The sequence below is a fragment of the Salmo salar genome, chromosome ssa13, assembly GCF_905237065.1.
Source record: "Salmo salar chromosome ssa13, Ssal_v3.1, whole genome shotgun sequence".
Classification (NCBI taxonomy): Eukaryota; Metazoa; Chordata; class Actinopteri; order Salmoniformes; family Salmonidae; genus Salmo; species Salmo salar.
In genome coordinates, this window is record NC_059454.1 from 63,755,162 (window position 1) to 63,776,379 (window position 21,218).

At 44.4% G+C, this 21,218-nt stretch overlaps 1 protein-coding gene across 2 annotated transcripts in view; it reads left to right on the top strand.

Moving 5' to 3' along the window:
• Positions 1–21,218, top strand: part of LOC106567556 (transmembrane protein 132E) — a 397,095-nt gene that overhangs the window by 284,648 nt on the left and 91,229 nt on the right. The window contains exons 1-2 of one of the 2 annotated variants that reach the window (XM_014137016.2): positions 2,352–3,030; positions 3,600–4,533. In XM_014137016.2, the coding sequence (XP_013992491.1) occupies positions 2,952–3,030; positions 3,600–4,533 (1,013 nt within the window). In that variant the 5' untranslated portion in view covers positions 2,352–2,951. Of the gene's footprint in view, positions 1–2,351; positions 3,031–3,599; positions 4,534–21,218 lie in introns of those variants that run through there. The other variant, XM_014137017.2, reaches the window with a different exon arrangement.

Below are 21,218 nucleotides of genomic sequence, written 5' to 3' on the forward strand. Positions count from 1 at the left end.
GACCCAGCTGGCTGTATGGACAGGGACAGTATATTCGGAGAGAGCCATGATTCCGTGAAACAGAGTATGTTACTGTCCCTGATGCCTCTCTAGAAGGAGATCTTTGCCCTGAGCTAGTCTACTTTATTGTCCAGGGACTGAACATTAGCGAGTAAAATACTCAAAAGCAGTAGATGGTGTGCATGCCTCCTGAGTTGGACTAAAAGTCCACAACGAATACCTCTTCTCCGCCGGCGGTGTCTTGTAGCAGCCTCTGGGATAAGTTAAATCACCTTGAAAGGTACGAAGAAAGGATCCAATTCAGGAAAGTTATAATGCTGATGTGTTACCTCTCTGATATCCAAAAGTTATTTCTGCCTGTTTGTAATAATGCAAAGAACGTTCTGGGCTAATAATGTGAGAAATAACACACACAAAAAACAAATACTGCAAAGTTGCTTAGAAGCCTGAAACAAGGCGGGCCATGTCCATCGGCACTGTCTTCCACATCGGTAAATAACAAGCGTTTTCAAGTTCAACTTTAGTAACAATGGTTTTGGCACACAGCTCGGCGATTTAACTCTTTTGGGAAACCGAGCCCATCACTTTAGTTTTCACAGATTTATAGCAACACTGGTTTTTACTTTTTATATCAGTTTAAAGTGATCGATGTATAGTTCATTATTTTTGTGAAACGACTTTGTGCCAAAAAAGAAAGGAACAAAATATATTTTTCTGGTTCCATTTTAACCAAGCGAGTTTGTGGTAAAATACAGCCTCATTATCTACACAACACTGCCCCCACTGTCGTGCAAGGAATAATATGCTCCATTAAAAAAAAATGCTGAGGAAATTGCATTGCATTGCGCCGTAGGCAGGCCTGCGTACTACAAGGAACCACCCATTTTGTGATGAAAAATGACATTCACGTACTGCGTTGCGCTCCTTATCGTCATGTTTCGTAAACTGCGGATTGGCTCTAAATGGTAATGAAATAGCCCCAACCTCAACATCCAATTGTGGTCAGACATTTTCATTAATCCCCATCAGGGAAAGCGACCTGATAGATGGAAAGAGCCCTGAGGTGATGCTAGCTACGCATTGATATCCCCCACCCAACAGATGGGTATCATGTAACGGAGCATGCAACAGGAAGAGAAGCCAATCAATTTGGCCCTTATGTCTAATAGGAAGCCAAATGGGGGGGGTTATCAGGTTTCCTGTTGTAAGCCCCATCTGCGCCCCCATCCACCCCGACCCCACTTTGACACAGCAGCAAAGGAAAAGTGAGAGGAGGAGCACCCCCAGTGCATTTGGGCCCGTAAATCATGCCCCCTCAATCAGCCCGTGCATCGGGCTGGAGTACACAGAAGGAGGGAGGGGGAACTAAACAAGAGCAATCAGTTGTGTGCATTATGCGTGCTTAGAAAGGGATGAAGAGACTCTCAAGTAGCTAATGTGGTCTCGTAATGGAACGGCGCTGCTCTGCAGAGCTGAGAGTATCATGTCAGACCCCTTAAGAGGTACTTCATTGCCTGGCCCTCAGACTGCCAGAGTCTAACCACACTGCAGGAGCACACCATATGGTTCAGACCACTCGGCAGAAATGTACTCATGTTCCTCAAGCAGTAAACTAATGTTGCAGGCGTAAAATAAATGCCTGAAATTAGACCCTCTACATAATGGTGTTGACGAGAAGAAAAAAACTGTAGTGGGAATACTGTTCAACTAGTCCAATAAATGTGGAGGGAGAGTTAAAATGTAGTGTCGCCTTGTTAACCTCCATAAGCGGAAGTCGAATCATGGGCTCTCTTTCCATTATCCCTGAATATCAGAACATTGGTTGTTGGGAACTCGGCAGAGGCTACTCAAGCAGATACGCAGAATCAGCCGAAAATCGGGTACATGACTGACAAGAACTGATAAAAAGTGTTCAAGAACATCGATCTCATTACGAGATGAGAATTGTTCTGTTTATGTTCTTGTTGTGGAAATAAGTGAAACAGTTCCTGGTGGAATGAACAACAGGCCCCTTCATCTTTTCGACCTCCTGTTGTGCGTGATGCTGAGCGTAGGCTTGGACCACACACACATCCAAGAATTCCTTTCTCTTTTATTGTAGGAATTCCAGGCACTTGGGGGGCAGAAGTAGTCAGTCCCCCACCCCCAACCCTCCCCAGGCATCCTCATTATCTTTCTCGGGGGGCCGTGGCAGAAGAAGAGGGGACAGGCAGAGCTAATTCATCTATGATCTTTACCTAATCCCCCCCTCTCTCTCTTTCTCCCGCTCACTTTCTTTGCCTGAATGCATTCAAGTAGTACATCCCTCCCCCATTCCCACCCCTCCCGTCCAACACACATAGACACTCATTCAGTCACACACTCTGTCTCACACAAACACGAAAGCCTCTTCCTGAACATGTCCAGTGGGAGAAGATGAATCGAGCTGAACAGTATTTATTTTTTTACGAGTGTGTGTGTGGTGCAAGAGTCCTTTGAGGCCTGTGTGTCTTAGCGTTGTCTGGGAGCTCAAATGTTGATTATAGACTGAGGCTAGGTGTGGCGAGACAGGGCGGTGTCAAGGCTTTGTCTACAGTATTAAACCCGGGCTTGCGAAGAGGGGTTTGGTCTATCAGGGACAGCTGCCAGAGTGGAGCTACATGTGTGGACTGGATTCAAAGAGCTTCTGTGGGTCTATGCTGTGGACCACGACTGCACCAAAGGGAATATAAGCACAAGTTCAAGAACTTCTGTAGATCCCCCACAGCTGTGTGCTGCAGCGCAAGCAAAGGAACCACCAGGAATCTGTTCAAGTACTGCGAATATCTGAGGAGATTTATGAGAGAAACGTGGAGTTTTTTTTACTGGCAATCTGTTAACTTGGTGACTGCAAACTCTCTACTGATGATTGGATATACTCTTTTGAAGGGCTATTCGAGAACATATACTTTCAATGCCAGGAGATTTGGAATATGGGACTTTTAATCTCTGATTTGGTCTGTCTGGAAAGGATTTGGCACATTTATTTCATGTTCTTGGTACTATTGATAAGTATGTAACATCAATGCTGTTTCTTTATGACTGTGTCCTATGTCTGAGCAGATTGTATTTTATAACTTGAGAGTACATGTTTTTATTGGTTCTCTTTTACCAGAGTTTGTCATTAGATAACATGTTTGAGTGTTTGTTCCCACTTTATTCTGTCCTAAAGTATCTCCCTATTTCTCTTTTACATTTTGTCAAATATCATGTTTTGAAAGCTTGTGTGTTTTGTCCATTTGTTAGCTTCTCTGTCAATTTTAAAACTGACTATTGGTGTGTTATTGAACTCGAGGAACAATCGATTGAGAGTGTGGTGTTGAGCTGTTTATCTTGTGAACATCAGGTATGATAAAATCAGTGTCATGCAGCTTGTTTACTTATACAACCCGTTTCATTGGACACAATGGGCAATCTGCCTGCAGGCCACTTGACATATACTGTCTCTTTATCAGATAATTGTTGTTATCTGTGGCAATTTCATGTGAAGAGCAGGTGAAATTTGCAAAAAGGGAAAATACATGTTGCATTGTAAAGATTCTAACATTTTACTCTCTCTCTTTCTATCTCTCTGTGTTCAGCATTTGCAGGTAAAGTATCCCCGACTAGCTCAGATGCTCTCCTGAGCTCTTCGGCAGTCACCCCCACCCCTCCGGACATCTACCTTCCCGCCAACTTCAAGCTTTCCAATGCCCAGCTGGCCTTCTTCCTGCGAGAGACCAGGTCCTCGGGCCAAAGCAGCAGTAGCCCTGCCAACAAACACCCTCTCCAGCGTTCCGAGAGCTTTGTGGTCTTCCAGACCAAGGAGTTTCCCGCCGTTAACATAACCTTTGGCCCGTTCACCCAGGACCAGAGCCTGTCCAAGGACCTCCTCCAGCCCTCCAGCCCTCTGGACATCCTCGGGCGGCTAACGGTCAACTGGAAGGTCCGGGCCTTCATCGTCCAGTCGAGGGTGTTATCTAGCAACCCCATGGTCCAGGTGCTCTTCTACATCGCCGGCCGCGACTGGGATGACTTCAAGGTCCAGGACAAGCTGCCCTGCGTCAGGCTCCACGGCTTCCGGGATGTGCGCGAGATCAAGACGTCGTGCCGCCTCCGGGGGAACCTTGCCCAGTGCTTGGCCCAGCTGGAGTTGCCCCCCACCTGGTTCAACACCAATGTGGCCCCCCTGGGCCGCAGGAAAAGCTCCAGCGACAGCCTAGTCCTGGAGCTGAGCGGGGAGTCCCTCCAGGCCGAGCTGTACTACACCCTCCATGACCCGGATAGCGGAGGGGAGTGCGGCGAGAGCTCAGGCCGCAGAGGAGGATCACGGGGCGAGCCTCCCTCTCAGCACCCCCTCCTCCGCATTGGTAGCATCAGCCTGTACCATTCCAGCCAGAAGCAGCTGGTGGTGGACAAGCAGCTGGATAAGAACATGTTCCTGAGGTTGCCTGAGAAGTCGCTGAAGCCAGGAGAGACCCTCAACATCTTCCTCTACCTGGTGCCCAATTCCACAGTGGAGCAGTTCACCCTCAAGTAAGTGTCTCTTTCTCAATTAATCTTTCCTGGATGCATCACACCTTCTTCCCTAGCCTTCTTCTCAAAATTATTTAGGGGAGAAGGTCAGAGGAAAGGAACCTTGGACCTTCTCCAAAACAGTTGAGGACGCAATGAATTGGAGAGTGTGCTTTCAGAAGGAAATATTGTCAATAGGGCTGGGATTTGCCAGGAACCTCACGATATGTTATTACCACGATACTTAGGTATGATATGTATGCGATTTTCACAATTCTATATGTATTGATACTGTGATTTGCGATTCGATGTTCCAAACATATTGCTCACCATATGTCTGCTGCAGAGTGACAAGAGAGAGTCATGAGAAAATGAGTTTTGATCAGTAATGGAAATAAAAGTACTGAAAACAAATTGGCTCCCTATTTAAAAAGAAGATGGAGAACAAGCTTTAAGGATTAATACTGTAGTTTGTGCAGGTACAGCCAACTAGCGCAAAAATAATGTTGTGATATTGTGAAAGCGATATGATATATCATCAAAAGTAACTGGGCATCTGTAATGGCCAATGCGTGACTTACTGCCTTACATGTTCTTGTGGCAATTACCAAGGTATGGAGTGATATGTGAGATATATATATATATACACAAAAGTGATTACACCCCTCACATTTTTATAAATATTTGAGTATATCTTTTCATGTGACAACAATGAAGAAATTACACTTTGCTACAATGTAAAGTAGTGAGTGTACAGCTTGTATAACAGTGTAAATTTGCTGCCCCCTCAAAATAACTCAACACACAGCCATTAACGCTGGCAACAAAAGTGAGTACACCCCTAAGTGAAAATGTCCAAATTGGGCCCAATTAGCCATTTTCCCTCCCCGGTGACTCGTAAGTGTTACAAGGTCTCAGGGGTGAATGGGGAGCAGGTGTGTTAAATTTGGTGTCATCGCTCTCACTCTCCCTCATACTGACTGGTCACTGGAAGTTCAACATGGCATCTCATGGCAAAGAACTCTCTGAGGATCTGAAAAAAAGAATTGTTGCTCTACATAAAGATGGCCTGGGCTATAAGAAGATTTCCAAGACCCTGAAACTGAGCTGCAGCACGGAGGCCAAGACCATACAGCGGTTTAACAGGACAGGTTCCACTCAGAACAGGCTTCGCCATGGTCGACCAAAGAAGTTGAGTGCACGTGCTCAGCGTCATATCCAGAGGTTGTCTTTGGAAAATAGACGTATGAGTGCTGCCAGCATTGCTGCAGAGGTTGAAGGGGTGGGGGGTCAGCCTGTCAGTGCTCAGACCATACGCAGCCCACTGCATCAAATTGGTCTGCATGGCTGTCGTCCCAGAAGGAAGCCTCTTCTAAAGATGATGCACAAGAAAGCCCACAAACAGTTTGCTGAAGACAAGCAGACTAAGGACATGGATTACTGGAACCATGTCCTGTGGTCTGATGAGACCAAGATAAACTTATTTGGTTCAGATGGTGTCAAGCGTGTGTGGCGGCAACCAGGTGAGGAGTACAAAGACAAGTGTGTCTTGCCTACAGTCAAGTATGGTGGTGGGAGTGTCATGGTCTGGGGCTGCATGAGTGCTGCCGGCACTGGGGAGCTACAGTTCATTGAGGGAACCATGAATGCCAACATGTACTGTGACATACTGAAGCAGAGCATGATCCCCTCCCTTCGAAGATTGGCCGCAGGGCAGTATTCCAACATGATAACGACCCCAAACACACCTCCAAGACGACCACTGCCTTGCTAAAGAAGCTGAGGGTATAGGTGATGGACTGGCCAAGCATGTCTCCAGACCTAAACCCTATTGAGCATCTGTGGGACAACCTCAAACGGAAGGTGGAGGAGTGCAAGGTCTCTAACATCCACCAGCTCCGTGATGTCGTCATGGAGGAGTGGAAGAGGACTCCACTGGCAACCTGTGAAGCTCTGGTGAACTCCATGCCCAAGAGGGTTAAGGCAGTGCTGAAAAATGATGGTGGCCACACAAAATATTGACACTTTGGGCCCAATTTGGCTTTTCTCTTAGGGGTGTACTCACTTTTGTTGCCAGCGGTTTAGACATTAATGGCTGTGTGTTGTGTTATTTTGAGGGGACATCAAATTTACACTGTTATACAAGCTGTACACTCACTACTTTACATTGTAACAAAGTGTCATTTCTTCAGTGTTGTCACATGAAAAGCTATACTCAAATATTTACAAAAATGCAAATGAATTTATAACATTTTTGACATGCGTTTTTCTGGATTTTTTTGTTGTTATTCTGTCTCTCACTGTTCAAATAAACCTACCATTAAAATTATAGACGTTTGCCCACTGACAAAGAAATTATCAGTCTATAATTTTAATGGTAGGTTTATATATATATATATATATATATATATATATATACAGTGCCAGTAAAAGGTTTGGACACACCTACTCATTCAAGGGTTTTTCTTTATTTTTACTATGTTCTACATTGTAGAATAATAGTGAACACATCAAAACTATGAAATTACACATAGAATCATGTAGTAACAAAAAATGTGTTAAACAAATCAAAATATATTTTAGATTCTTCAAAGTAGCCACCCTTTGCCTCTGTGACCGCTTTGCACACTCTTGGCATTCTCTCAACCAGAGTTCCCACATATGCTGAGCACTTGTTGGCTGCTTTTCCTTCACTCTGCGGTCCAATTCATCCCAAACCATCTCAATTGGGTTGAGGTCGGGTGATTGTGGAGGCCAGGTCATCTGATGCAGAATTCCATCATACTCCTTCTTGGTGAAATAGACCTTACACAGCCTGGAGATGTGTTGGGTCATTGTCCTGTTGAAAAACAAATTATAGTCCCACTAAGCGCAAACCAGATGGATGGCATATCGCTGCAGAATGCTGTGGTAGCCATGCTGGTTAATTGTGCCTTGAATTCTAAATAAATCACGACAGTGTCACTAGAAAAGCACCATCACACCACCTCCTCCATGCTTCACGGTGGGAACTACACATGTGGAGATCATCCTTTCACCTACTCTACGTCTCACAAAGACACAGCGGTTGGAACCAAAAATCGCAAATTTGGACTTCAGACCAAAGGATAGATTTCCACCAGTCTAATGTCCTGGGCCCAAGCAAGTCTCTTCTTCTTATTGGTGTCCTTTAGTAGTGGTTTCTTTGCAGCAATTCAACCATGAAGGCCTAATTCACGCAGTCTCCTCTGAACAGTTGAGATGTGTCTGTTACTTGAACTCTGTGAAGCATTTATTTGAACTGCAATTTCTGAGGCTGGTAACTCTAATTAACTTATCCTCTGCAGCAGAGGTAACTCTGGGTCCTTCCTTTCCTGTAGCGGTCCTCATGAGAGCCAGTTTCAACATAGTGCTTGATTGTTTTTGCGACTGCTCTTGAAGAAACTTTCAAAGTTCTTGACATTTTCCGTATTGACTCACCTTCATGTCTTAAAGCAATGATGGACTGTCATTTCTCTTTGCTTATTTGAGTTGTTCTCGCCATAATATAGACTTGGTATTTTACCAAATAGGGCTATCTTCTGTATACCACCCCTACCTTGTCACAACACAACTGATTATCTCAAACGCATTAAGGTGGAAAGAAATTCCTTACATTAACTTATAACAGGGCGCACCTGTTAATTGAAATGCATTCCAGGTGACTACATCATTAAGCTGGTTGAGAGAATGCCAAGAGTGTGCAAAGCTGTCATCAAGGCAAAGGGTGGCTACTTTGAAGAATCTGAAATATAAAATATATTTTCCTTTGTTCAACCTTTTCACGTGAGTTCCAAATATCTCTAATGGTCGCCCCAGCGTGAGTTGTTAGGTTTGACGCTTTACTGAGCCGGATAAACTTCTCTCTTCGAGGAGAGCCGCCCGCACATCACTCATGTTCGCGCAGATCAAGTATGCATATATTTGTGCAGTCTTGCAAGAATTGGAACATTTTCTTGCTGGCACTTGCTTTGCCTTCCTTGTTGTTTTCCTTACAAATAATAACTTTGGACATGTGTGCGTTCCTATCAAAGTAAGTTCGTTATGTTCTGTATATCGTGTTGTCGTTTCTACTGTAGGCATACTGTATGTATGTAGCATACTGTATTTACAGTTTTATTCGCAAGTACTGGTGACAAATAATGCATTCCGATTATTGCATATATTTTAATAGACACCTATGATAAGCGTTCTAATCAAGCGTTCTAATCACACCGGTTTGATCATACGCAACAGGGACCACTATAGAATGATCACACCCATTTGTTGTTACGTGTGACACTTTTTTGGTTACTACATGATTCCATATGTGTTATTTCATAGTTTTAATGTCTTTGCTATTATTCTACAATGTAGAAAATAGTAAAAATAAAGAAACTTTTGAATGAGTAGGTGTGTCCAAACTTTTGACTGGTTCTGTATATTTAAAGAACTTAGTCAACTTTATTCATCTCAGTCCTTTGAAGTGGTGCCTGAATGTATTGAACATAATATTTATCTTACATAATTGCCAGAGCTTACACAATTAAAAGAGAACTGTGAGATGTTCTCTACAATCCTGAACGTCAAGACATTTTGAAGTGTCTGTTTTTCAACATTCTGTAAGGGAATAAAGCACATCTCTCTATTGAACACGCCTAGATGTTGAGCACCGGAACACTCCATTTACCCTGTAACAGAGAGGCCTAGCTACCTAATTTCCCAGCGCTATCAATTCAGCCAGCACAGTGGAGAAATGAGGACTATATCATGTAAAATCTTTTTGAATCTCTCATGTAAGACTCGGCTCCGAGAACATGAGATGAAGATCATTCAGCAGCCTCCTGAAAGAGCAGGCATAATGGGTATTAATTGACATCTGTTCAAATTAAATTCCTCATGAGCTGACCCACTTCTTGTCGAATTAGAGCTTAGGGGATTCGAGGCATGTCTCCTCTCCCTCATCCCTGTGTTTCTCACTGTTCTTCCTCTCCGTCAACATAATGAGAGGGTTAGAGTTCCCAGACAAAATAAATGATTATTTAAATCCATGAAAGCCTCAAGAAAATTTGCTTTCGTTTTCTACTCTCCTGAAGATGAGAGATGGAGGGGGAGCGGCCCGATATTAAGCGATATCTGAGGCATGACGCGAAACTCTTCTTAAACACGGCGCTCCCTAATCGTAATGGAAACTCTGACTTCAATTTAGGAATTCACCGTGAATTAATTATGCTTCAATAACTCATTAAGGCGAACAGGAACAGGCAGTGCTAGGATTTACAGTATGCAGGCAGGAATAGTGCATTAGTGTTATCTCCCCAGTTCAATATTAAAGACTACTACTACTGTGTGTGCATGTGTATGTATGCGTGTGTGTGTCGGACAGGCATGGGATGTGTGTGCGTACTACCATACATGCATGCTTGATAGGTTTCAGTTTGTGTGTAAAGGTATAGATTGTGAGCTGTCTTATCCTCACAGAAGTATTTTCACAAGGTCAAGGCTCTCCTCACACTAAACTGAATGTGTGGCTTGAGACCTGACCATTTCTCATAAAGCCCAGACTCTGAGGAGGAGAGCCCCAAGCATTTCACTTCTGACCATCACAGCAGTTCCAAGAAGATACTCCGTCCCCAGAGAGATCTATAACCTAATATGTGGATTACTTTGTTCCAAGATGTGTCCTGCCTAATCCCTCTCCCTAATGCTGTTGTCATTGATAGTTCAAGAATTTAATAATAACTTGACCTCGTCTGTGGCCCACCCATTCATAATATGTAGGTTTTATAATTATATCCCCTTTAGTGATGAATATGCCGAGAACATTTTATTTTTTTCCTTACACAGTCATAATGTGTAAGTTTCGGTTCATAGTTAAAACCTGGAGGAACCAAATTGACAACCAGATTCAAGTTTCAAAGGTTTTCATAATACCTTTCATAATATTCCATATTACCTTGTCTAATATTTCAACCATCATCACGTTATTGTGCAACCTGCAACCTCTGAACTGATTTCTAACCACCATTGTCTTCATGAAATGCAAACATACCTTTCAAATGTCACCTCTCATTTAATAGTTGACCCTCCTCTTTTCAATTTCAGTGATTATCTAAGAATTATACTTCATATTTTTTTGTATCCAGGACACAGTGTTGTATTTCTGTCTCTCTGACTGTAGAATAATAAAAATAGGTGATAGAGGGAGAAAAAAATCCAGAGAGACCCTGAGCCAGGTGACTAAATGGGGCGTGAATGAAACAGGGCTGGAAGCCAACTGTTGAGGTGTCTCCAGCTAGAGCCCTGCATTACGTGTCGGACCCGACAGAGAAGTGTGCTGCGCAGCCTGAATGGTTCATGCTGCGGGCGGGCGGTCAAATTCGTGGAGAAAATATTATTTTAGTCCCGCAAAATATTTCAGAATGGTCTTATTGCTGTTTTAAATGCGCTGTGAATTGTTATAAAATCACTTTTATATCACATGAATCTTGTGTCCCTCTCCTCTGCCCACCTCTAACTGGGACGCATGTTACACAAACAGCTTGCGCGACGGCTTCAAACAGTAGTGGTGGCAAAAACAATTATCTGATGTGATTGAGTTTGTGGCCACTTGTGATGTATTATAAAAGCAATTGTCAGCTTGCAGTTCTCATGGGAAAGTAGCCTATGTTGTTAATCATTTTCTAAAGGCAATGAAATAATGGCTTATAATTGGGCACTAGTCAGTCTAGCCTATTTGTTGCCTTTCCTTTATCTTACTAACAGTTCGAGTTGAGATGATTTTGGAATTGGAAAGTTCCTAATTCCCCCCATAATTGTATTCGGTCTTGCAGGGACTTTTTGTCTGGGCTGCTTCAAATTAGTTTGTTTACACTGGAGTTTGTTTTAATAAAATGACTTTATTCCAAACAGCAAATGTCTTATGAAATCATGCATTCATTGCACAGTATAATGCATAAAATGGTGGTTTTTAAGATGTGTAATTATAACATTGTGGGATTGCGGGCAGGAGCTGGATGAGATCTGAGGGGAGCAGGTGGGATGTCGACGGGCGGCCACGGTACCAACAAATCTGTCCCGCTCAGACTGCTATCTCCACCTTAAAAATATTATTAAAGACGTCACGAGGAAAGTCTTTATGAATTGAACTCAGCAGAAGTCTACCTCCTCTATCCCTCCCTCCCCTCATCCGAACTCTTGGAAATGTCCATTCTTTCCCCCGGTTCCCATTTCCCCCCCTGATTCCCATTGTAACAAACGTTTGTGTGTGTGTGTGTTCATGCTCATGTGCATGTGTTGGTGGGGAGGGCTTATGTAGCTAGGCCTTTAATGTTCTGTTACCATGGAAATAATAAAAATGCAGTGCATGGCAGTATTAATCATACCCAGCGTGTCTCTGTGATGCTTATCATCACCCAGGAAAGCTACAATTAATTACATGCATAGTTTGCGGCATGTGTCTGTTCTGTGTTTTTGATGAGATTGAGGAGTCCGCCTCTATTTTGGGTAGTGAATAAACAGATGAGAGAATGAAAACATTTCATTCTGTGGCTCCATTTATGATGCATTGGAATTATTATGTTAACATACAGTTTATTTGATGATGACATTACATTTCAATGAACTGTAAGTAAAATGCTGCCTTATATTTACATTTACATTTACATTTAAGTCATTTAGCAGACGCTCTTATCCAGAGCGACTTACAAATTGGTGCATTCACCTTATGATATCCAGTGGAACAACCACTTTACAATAGTGCATCTAAATCTTTTAAGGGGGGGGGTTAGAAGGATTACTTTATCCTATCCCAGGTATTCCTTAAAGAGGTGGGGTTTCAGGTGTCTCCGGAAGGTGGTGATTGACTCCGCTGTCCTGGCGTCGTGAGGGAGCTTGTTCCACCATTGGGGTGCCAGAGCAGCGAACAGTTTTGACTGGGCTGAGCGGGAACTGTGCTTCCTCAGAGGTAGGGAGGCGAGCAGGCCAGAGGTGGATGAACGCAGTGCCCTTGTTTGGGTGTAGGGCCTGATCAGAGCCTGAAGGTACGGAGGTGCCGTTCCCCTCACAGCTCCGTAGGCAAGCACCATGGTCTTGTAGCGGATGCGAGCTTCAACTGGAAGCCAGTGGAGAGAGCGGAGGAGCGGTGTGACGTGAGAGAACTTGGGAAGGTTGAACACCAGACGGGCTGCAGCGTTCTGGATGAGTTGTAGGGGTTTAATGGCACAGGCAGGGAGCCCAGCCAACAGCGAGTTGCAGTAATCCAGACGGGAGATGACAAGTGCCTGGATTAGGACATGCGCCGCTTCCTGTGTGAGGCAGGGTCGTACTCTGCGAATGTTGTAGAGCATGAACCTAAAGGATCGGGTCACCGCCTTGATGTTAGTGGAGAACGACAGGGTGTTGTCCAGGGTCACGCCAAGGTTCTTAGCACTCTGGGAGGAGGACACAAGGGAGTTGTCAACCGTGATGGCGAGATCATGGAACGGGCAGTCCTTCCCTGGGAGGAAGAGCAGCTCCGTCTTGCCGAGGTTCAGCTTGAGGTGGTGATCCGTCATCCACACTGATATGTCTGCCAGACATGCAGAGATGCAATTCGCCACCTGGTTATCAGAAGGGGGAAAGTAGAAGATTAATTGTGTATCGTCTGCATAGCAATGATAGGAGAGACCATGTGAGGATATGAGAGAGCCAAGTGACTTGGTGTATAGCGAGAATAGGAGAGGGCCTAGAACAGAGCCCTGGGGGACACCAGTGGTGAGAGCACGTGGTGCGGAGACAGATTCTCGCCACGCCACCTGGTAGGAGCGACCTGTCAGGTAGGACGCAATCCAAGCGTGGGCCGCGCCGGACATGCCCAACTCGGAGAGGGTGGAGAGGAGGATCTGATGGTTCACAGTATCAAAGGCAGCAGATAGGTCTAGAAGGATGAGAGCAGAGGAGAGAGAGTTAGCTTTAGCAGTGCGGAGAGCCTCCGTGACACAGAGAAGAGCAGTCTCAGTTGAATGACCAGTCTTGAAACCTGACTGATTTGGATCAAGAAGGTCATTCTGAGAGAGATAGCAGGAGAGCTGGCCAAGGACGGCACATTCAAGAGTTTTGGAGAGAAAAGAAAGAAGGGATACTGGTTTGTAGTTGTTGACATCGGAGGGATCGAGTGTAACTCTCGCTCTCTTGAAGACGGAAGGGACGTAGCCAGCGGTCAAGGATGACTTGATGAGCGAGGTGAGGTAAGGGAGAAGGTCTCCGGAAATGGTCTGGAGAAGAGAGGAGGGGATAGGGTCAAGCGGGCAGGTTGTTAGGCGGCCGGCCGTCACAAGACGCGAGATTTCATCTGGAGAGAGAGGGGAGAAAGAGGTCAAAGCACAGGGTAGGGCAGTGTGAGCAGGACCAGCGGTGTCGTTTGACTTAGCAAACGAGGATCGGATGTCGTCGACCTTCTTTTCAAAATGGTTGACGAAGTCATCCACAGAGAGGGAGGGGGGGGGGAGGAGGATTCAGGAGGGAGGAGAAGGTGGCAAAGAGCTTCCTAGGGTTAGAGGCAGATGCTTGGAATTTAGAGTGGTAGAAAGTGGCTTTAGCAGCAGAGACAGAAGAGGAAAATGTAGAGAGGAGGGAGTGAAAGGATGCCAGGTCCGCAGGGAGGCGAGTTTTCCTCCATTTCCGCTCGGCTGCCCAGATCCCTGTTCTGTGAGCTCGCAATGAGTCGTCGATCCACGGAGCAGGAGGGGAGGACCGAGCCGGCCTGGAGGATAAGGGACATAGAGAGTCAAAGGATGCAGAAAGGGAGGAGAGGAGGGTTGAGGAGGCAGAATCAGGAGATGGGTTGGAAAAGGTTTGAGCAGAGGAAAGAGATGATAGGATGGAAGAGGAGAGAGTAGCGGGAGAGAGAGAGCGAAGGTTGGGACGGCGCAATACCATCCGAGTAGGGGCAGAGTGAGAAGTGTTGGATGAGAGCGAGAGGGATAAGGACACAAGGTAGTGGTCGGAGACTTGGAGGGGAGTTGCAATGAGATTAGTGGAAGAACAGCATCTAGTAAAGATGAGGTCAAGCGTATTGCCTGCCTTGTGAGTAGGGGGGGGAAGGTGAGAGGGTGAGGTCAAAAGAGGAGAGGAGTGGAAAGAAGGAGGCAGAGAGGAATGAGTCAAAGGTAGACGTGGGAGGTTAAAGTCACCCAGAACTGTGAGAGGTGAGCCATCCTCCAGGAAAGGAACTTGTCAAGCTCATTGATGAACTCTCCAAGGCAACCTGGAGGGCGATAAATGATAAGGATGTTAAGCTTGAAAGGGCTGGTAACTGTGACAGCATGGAATTCAAATGAGGAGATAGACAGATGGGTCAGGGGAGAAAGAGAGAATGTCCACTTGGGAGAGATGAGGATTCCAGTGCCACCACCCCGCTGGCCAGATGCTTTCGGGGTATGCGAGAACACGTGGGCAGACGAGGAGAGAGCAGTAGGAGTCGCAGTGTTATCTGTGGTAATCCATGTTTCCGTCAGCGCCAAGAAGTCGAGGGACTGGAGGGTAGCATAGGCTGAGATGAACTCTGCCTTGTTGGCCTCCAGACCGGCAGTTCCAGAGGCTGCCGGAGACCTGGAACTCCACGTGGGTCGTGCGCGCTGGGACCACCAGGTTAGAGTGGCAGCGGCCACGCAGTGTGAAGCGTTTGTATGTCCTGTGCAGAGGGGAGAGAACAGGGATAGACAGACACATAGTTGACAGGCTACAGAAGAGGCTACGCTAATGCAAAGGAGATTGGAATGACAAGTGGACTACACACCTCGAATGTTCAGAAAGTTAAGCTTACGTTGCAAAAATCTTATTGACTAAAATGACAAAAATGATACAGTACTGCTGGCTGGTGAAGTAGGCTAGCTAGCAGTGGCTGCGTTGTTGACTTTGTTTGAACGTGTAGCTGGCTAGGTAACCTCGATAGTTTCAGTACTACACCATATCATGATACAAAAGCAACTATGTAGCTAGCTAACATAGCACTAATCAAGACGTTCCTTTGTAATGTATTTAGTTTCTACAATGCTGCTCGTCGGTAATAGTTGGCTAGGTTTGGAAAAATGGCGTCGCGGGGGACGAAAATAGCTGGCTAGCTAACCTCGATAATTACTCTAAACTACACAATTATCAAACTATGACAAAGACAACTATGTAGCTAGCTAACACTGCACTAGTCAAATCGTTCCGTTGTAATGTATTAGTTTCTACAGTGCTGCTAGTCGGTAAAGGTTGGCTAGCTAGCAGTGGGTTGATGATGACTAGGTGTGTTGACTAAGTCTGGACAACGGCGTCGCGGCGCGGCTGGCTAGCTAACCTCGATAATTACTCTAAACTACACAATTATCTTAGATGCAAAGACAACTATGTAGCTAGCTAACACTAAACTAATCAAGTCGTTCCGTTGTAATGTAATAGTTTCTACAGTGTTGCTAGTCGGTAGAAGTTGGCTAGTTAGCAGTGTTGACTACGTTAGGAGGACGAAAATAGCTGGCTAGCTAACCTCGATAATTACTCTAATTACTCTAAACTACACAATTATCTTTGATACAAAGACGGCTATGTAGCTAGCTAAAAAATTTTTGCTCAGATCAAACAAATCAAACCGTTGTAATGTAATGAAATGTAATATTACCTGGGAGCGAAGCGAAGTGCGACTACTCGCTCCAAACCCGGAAGCAGTTGACCTAACATGTACACTGACCTAACATGTACACTGTATATATCCAAGTGCCTTAGTAACAAATGAGAGCCTATGTGAGCTTGACGTGAAAGGTTATAGAGTTACGTTAGCTACAGTGGCCAGGATGGGGTGGCAGTTAGCCTAGCAGTTAGAGCGTTTGGGCCAATAACCGAAAGCTCGCTGGTTCAAATAACCGAGCCGACAAGATTACCTGCCACAGAAAATATGTTTATGTGCCCTTGAGCAAGGCACTTAACCCTAATTTGCTCCAGGGGCGCCGTACTACTATGGCTGACCCTGTAAAACAGCACATTTCACTGCACCCATCTGGTGTATGTGACAATAAAACAGATTTTTTTTGTTTATTTTTATGCCCTACAGCGTTTTTGTTGCCACTATCTATGAAAATGGCTACTTCCTGACCCGGGATTCTGTTTCCTGCTGCCCAGTGGCCCTATGCTCTGCCATGTGTCCTCGTCCCAGTCCCTCTAGTCTTGTTCCCATGTCGTTGATGGGTAATGTCAGGTCTGCTCGGTACGGAGTGAGCTGAGCACTGATTGGATGACTCAGGATGAGTGACGTCCTGCCACTAGTGCCTTGTCAGCCCACATCAGATGACATTGAGCCCCGCCGCCTATCAGCGGGCATCTCTGATAGGGGCCAGGAGAGACATGTTGTCCTGTAGCCTCTCAAATCCTCTTCTGCCTCTACTCTGACTTTGTTTGATTGACCCTCTCTAGATTATGGTTTCCTGTTTATTATCCTCTGTCCCCCCCCCCGTTTTTTTATTCTTTATCTGCTCAATGAGAGAGCTACCTGTAAAGTAGTAGCCACACACTCTCACTCATTCAGTTATTTATGTTCCATCAAGGGAAAAAAAGTGTCAAGAATGCCATTTACCATTGCACAATGTGAGTGGATATCTAATTCGTATGGGCCTTGGACACATAAAACTTAAAACAAGATGTATATGACAGATGTTAAATTAAATGGCCTCCGCTTTGAACTTGGTGTTTTAGTGTGGAGGACAGAAGCACATAACTGTTCACATACTACAGCTTTGCCCATGTGACCACTATTTATGCAAGTCAACCTGAAAGTAGACTTATCCCAAACTAAGGTTTTAAGCCTGAGGCAGTTTCTTGCTTGAAGTATTTTTTGCATTTAGTAGTAGACCATCGTGTCTTCTCCTTGGAGAGAAGCATTTTATTCCCTGTTTTTATCTATATCAGTCCTACCGACCACTCGCCTTTCTAGATGTCAATGTTTTCACTGAGTTGCGATGTGCAGAATTTCTTATATTTTCTGTATGACTTAAAGTTTCCATCCTTTTGATGCACACAAGTGATGTAAGGCAATAGATGCTGAATTTCAAATTGATCCTTAGCCCCTACCCCTTTGGCATTACTTCAGATCTGAAAGGATTGGACATGTTTAAAGTCGTTTGATTATTGCTTCACCTTACCTTCTGATAGGCTTGGTGGAATTGTTACCACATTGCTCAAACCTTTTTGTCCCATTTAAGTCTGAAGGAATGCCTAGGTATTAGGGGCTGGGTGTAAGTTTGGCATTTAACAAAAGAGTAAAACCTAGCACAGGCTTTCCATCCTTGGATGATTTGGTCCAATAGAGGTTCTCTTGTGGAGCAAAGAATTGTCATTGGTTTACATACAGGTGTCATTGGTTGACATCACATGCATATTGTAGGGTTATGGGGGCCGCATTTCTACAATCACCGGGTTGAATCATATTCAAGAGTGATTTTTGTGTTCAAATGACCAAGGTCACATTTGTACTTAACTGACATTTTTATTTTCCCCTTCACCTTGCTCTTTCAATTTATTTCTTTATAGGGTGATCACCATAGGTTATTGTCAATCTCTGGTAATTGAGGGAATGAGATGACATGATTTACGATTGAGTGTGTGTACTTGTGTGTGCATGAGGGAGCATGACTGATGATATCATGGGTAACTTAAGCACAGCCAGAACAATGCAATATATTTAGGCAATCTATTCGCTCTGAACAGACAGACGTCTATCCCTCCGAGTGGTTTTGAATTACAGAAAATGAGTCTTACATTATTACTCAGTCAATGTACTGTATGTCCCATTCTATGACATCTGTTCTATTAGATCTGCAGCAGCGAGTTCCCCCTGGTTGTCCAAGGCGCTTCAGGGGTTTAGACAAGGCACAGATAAGAGCTGCATTTTCTACTGCAGGCCCTCTCTATTTACCTGTCCTCCCTTTCATCTTGTCACAAAACAGGCAGAAATTGGTCAGGTTTTTTGACACCTCACATTTGACAGGCGGAGGCTCCCAAGGAAGGCGTCTTCCTGTAATAATGTACACAGTGCTGCCCCAGGGAGTGATTTGGATAGCTGAGATGTTTTCAAAGGGAGTGTTGGAGAAGTTGGACTTTTTCCCACCACAATGTTTGATTGTAATGATGTATGAACTCTGGAGGGGTCTCTTTGACACGGGTAGGTTTGCAAAATGAGGGTATATTACTGGAAACATTTGAAACTACCAGAATGTTGGTATCTTTCAAGGATTTTATGTAATCTATCACAATACATCGAGTGGCCCTTTTGGGGACTTCAGATTATCACAGGTGTCTGTAATTATCTCTGGCTCTCTGTGTGGCCTTGTCAAAAATATAAACACAACATGTAAAGTGTTGGTCCCATGTTTAAAGAGCTGAAATAAAATATACCAGATATTTTCCATACACACAAAATGCGTATTTCTCTAAATGTTGTGCACAAATTTGTTTACATCCTCGTTAGTGAGCATTTATCATTTGCCAAGATAATCCATCCACCTGATAGGTGTGCAGGGATGCAAACGAGTCCTTTCTTCGGAATTTGCCGTTTTGAATCCAAAATAGGTGACCTACGTGATTCGTGGAGATCCGATGAAAAAATGTGGGGCTTTAGATCAGTACTGGCTGTATGCGAACGAGTGATGCGCGTTTGGAGCAATACTGACTGTATCCAAGGCTCAGCCAATCGTTCACATAACAACACAATGCAGCACGCGACTGAAGAGAGAAGAGACAACCAATGTGCTAGTTATAGCATCAGCGCGCGCTCTGGTAAGAGCAGAGAGGGGGGATGGCAGTTTACCAGCTCCAGCAGCGAGCCCCCTGAGCGATAACGACGAGGTGGGTGAGAAGGTGATGAAGCGTACTTCATGAGCTGTAACCAAAAAACAAGTATTGTTAGCATTGTTAATTATCTTGCTACAGTACTGGATCGAATTATCCGTTAGCTAGCCAGAGAAATGTTGGGCCAATTTAACTGATAAAATAATTGAGTTTATGGTGTGACAATTAGCTGGCTAATAAGGTCAGACAGTTAACGTTAGCTAGCTTCAGTAACCTAACCATTCTCTATAGTATTAACTGGTAACGTATATGACTCCTTGCCGTTCCTCAAGTTATAACGCGTTAGTTGCTTACTGGACCCAGGCAATCTGTGTGAAATGTTAACGAACTAACTAGAGTACTGTAATGACCTGACTAGATCATAAAGGAACAATTGTCCAGACAGAGGGTTGAGTTTACGAATTGACAGTTTATTAACCCAACTTTACACAGGCTACTGTTTGGCCGTAGCCCACGCCAAATAAATGAAAGAGACCCCACAAACCAACCGTGACCTTCTCTTGTGAAGGCCAGACGTAAGAGAAAGAACAATGGCTAAACCTGGTCTTAACTTCCAATGCTCCATCCCCCTGCCCAACCCCCCTCCACGCCACTCAGCCAACCACCAGGATGCCCGGCATCAGAATATTCCAGGCAGGCATTCCTGTGATTGGCAGATAGCAGGTTGATTGGCATGTCGGACCCCGCTAACACTGGTAAGTACAACACAACCAACTAATAGCCTAACACATAATACACAGCTAGCAGCTGCATGTGCGGGTCGCTACAGCACTATCTGTGAACTAATGTTTTCCCTCAACAGTATGTGGTTAATTTTCTGAATTAGGGGAAAATGAGGCGTTGCTTGTTAAACAAGTGGATTCAGGGATCAAGTGTAGCTGGAGCTGGGCACAGGGTATCAACAAAGGGTATCATGCTCTGTTGGCACATTGTAGAACAGATGTTCACAGGCAGACAGTGTACAATGTAATCATGTGCAGTGTAGCCCAAATATATTGTTTTTGTTGTGTTGAATTTGACAGTAACACGTGAGTGAGGGTGGATTATTACATGTTTTACTCGTGAATGTTATTTTTGCACACATGTAGCCTTGATCGACATCTACTATAGTGGCCAAAATAATAGAGCAAAAATAGAATGCCTGTTTGTTTCATTCTATTTCTACTTAGTTTTTTGCAACATTTAGATGTGTGTGTTCACAAGCGTTCTATTATAACAGCTGTCATGGCTAACTGCAATATTAGTGTATTGTTTTTTCTCAAGACTTGAGTGTCATTTGCAGTAAAGTCTAGGCAACAAATAACATTGGATTGCTTTCTTAAAAAAATTGTAGCTGTGAGTTAGGTTCACATAACCACCTTTTATTTTACACACAGAGACTGATCATGTAGATCATATTCTTTGTTGTTTAATTAGTTAAAACCTGTATTTCCCTCAAGCAGGGATATATTGCATGTTTCAGTGCAACAAAAAAAAAGTGTCACCTTTTTGGGCCCTCACCAGTTTGCATCCCTGGGTGTGGCATATCAAGACATAGGTGCACCTTGTGCTGGGCACAATAAAAGGCCAAATGTGCAGTTTTTCACACAACACAATGCCACAGATGTCTCAAGTTTTGAGGGAGCGTGAAATTGGCATGCTGACTGCAGGAATGTCCACCAGAGCTGTTGCCAGATAATTTAATGTTAATTTCTCTACCATAAGCCACCTCCAACGTTGTTTTAGAGAATTTGGCCAATTGACCTCACAACGTTTATGGCGTTGTGTGGGCAAGTGGTTTGTTGATGTCAAAGTTGTAAACAGAGAGCCCCTATGGTTTGCGGTGGGGTTATGGTATGAGCAGGCATAAG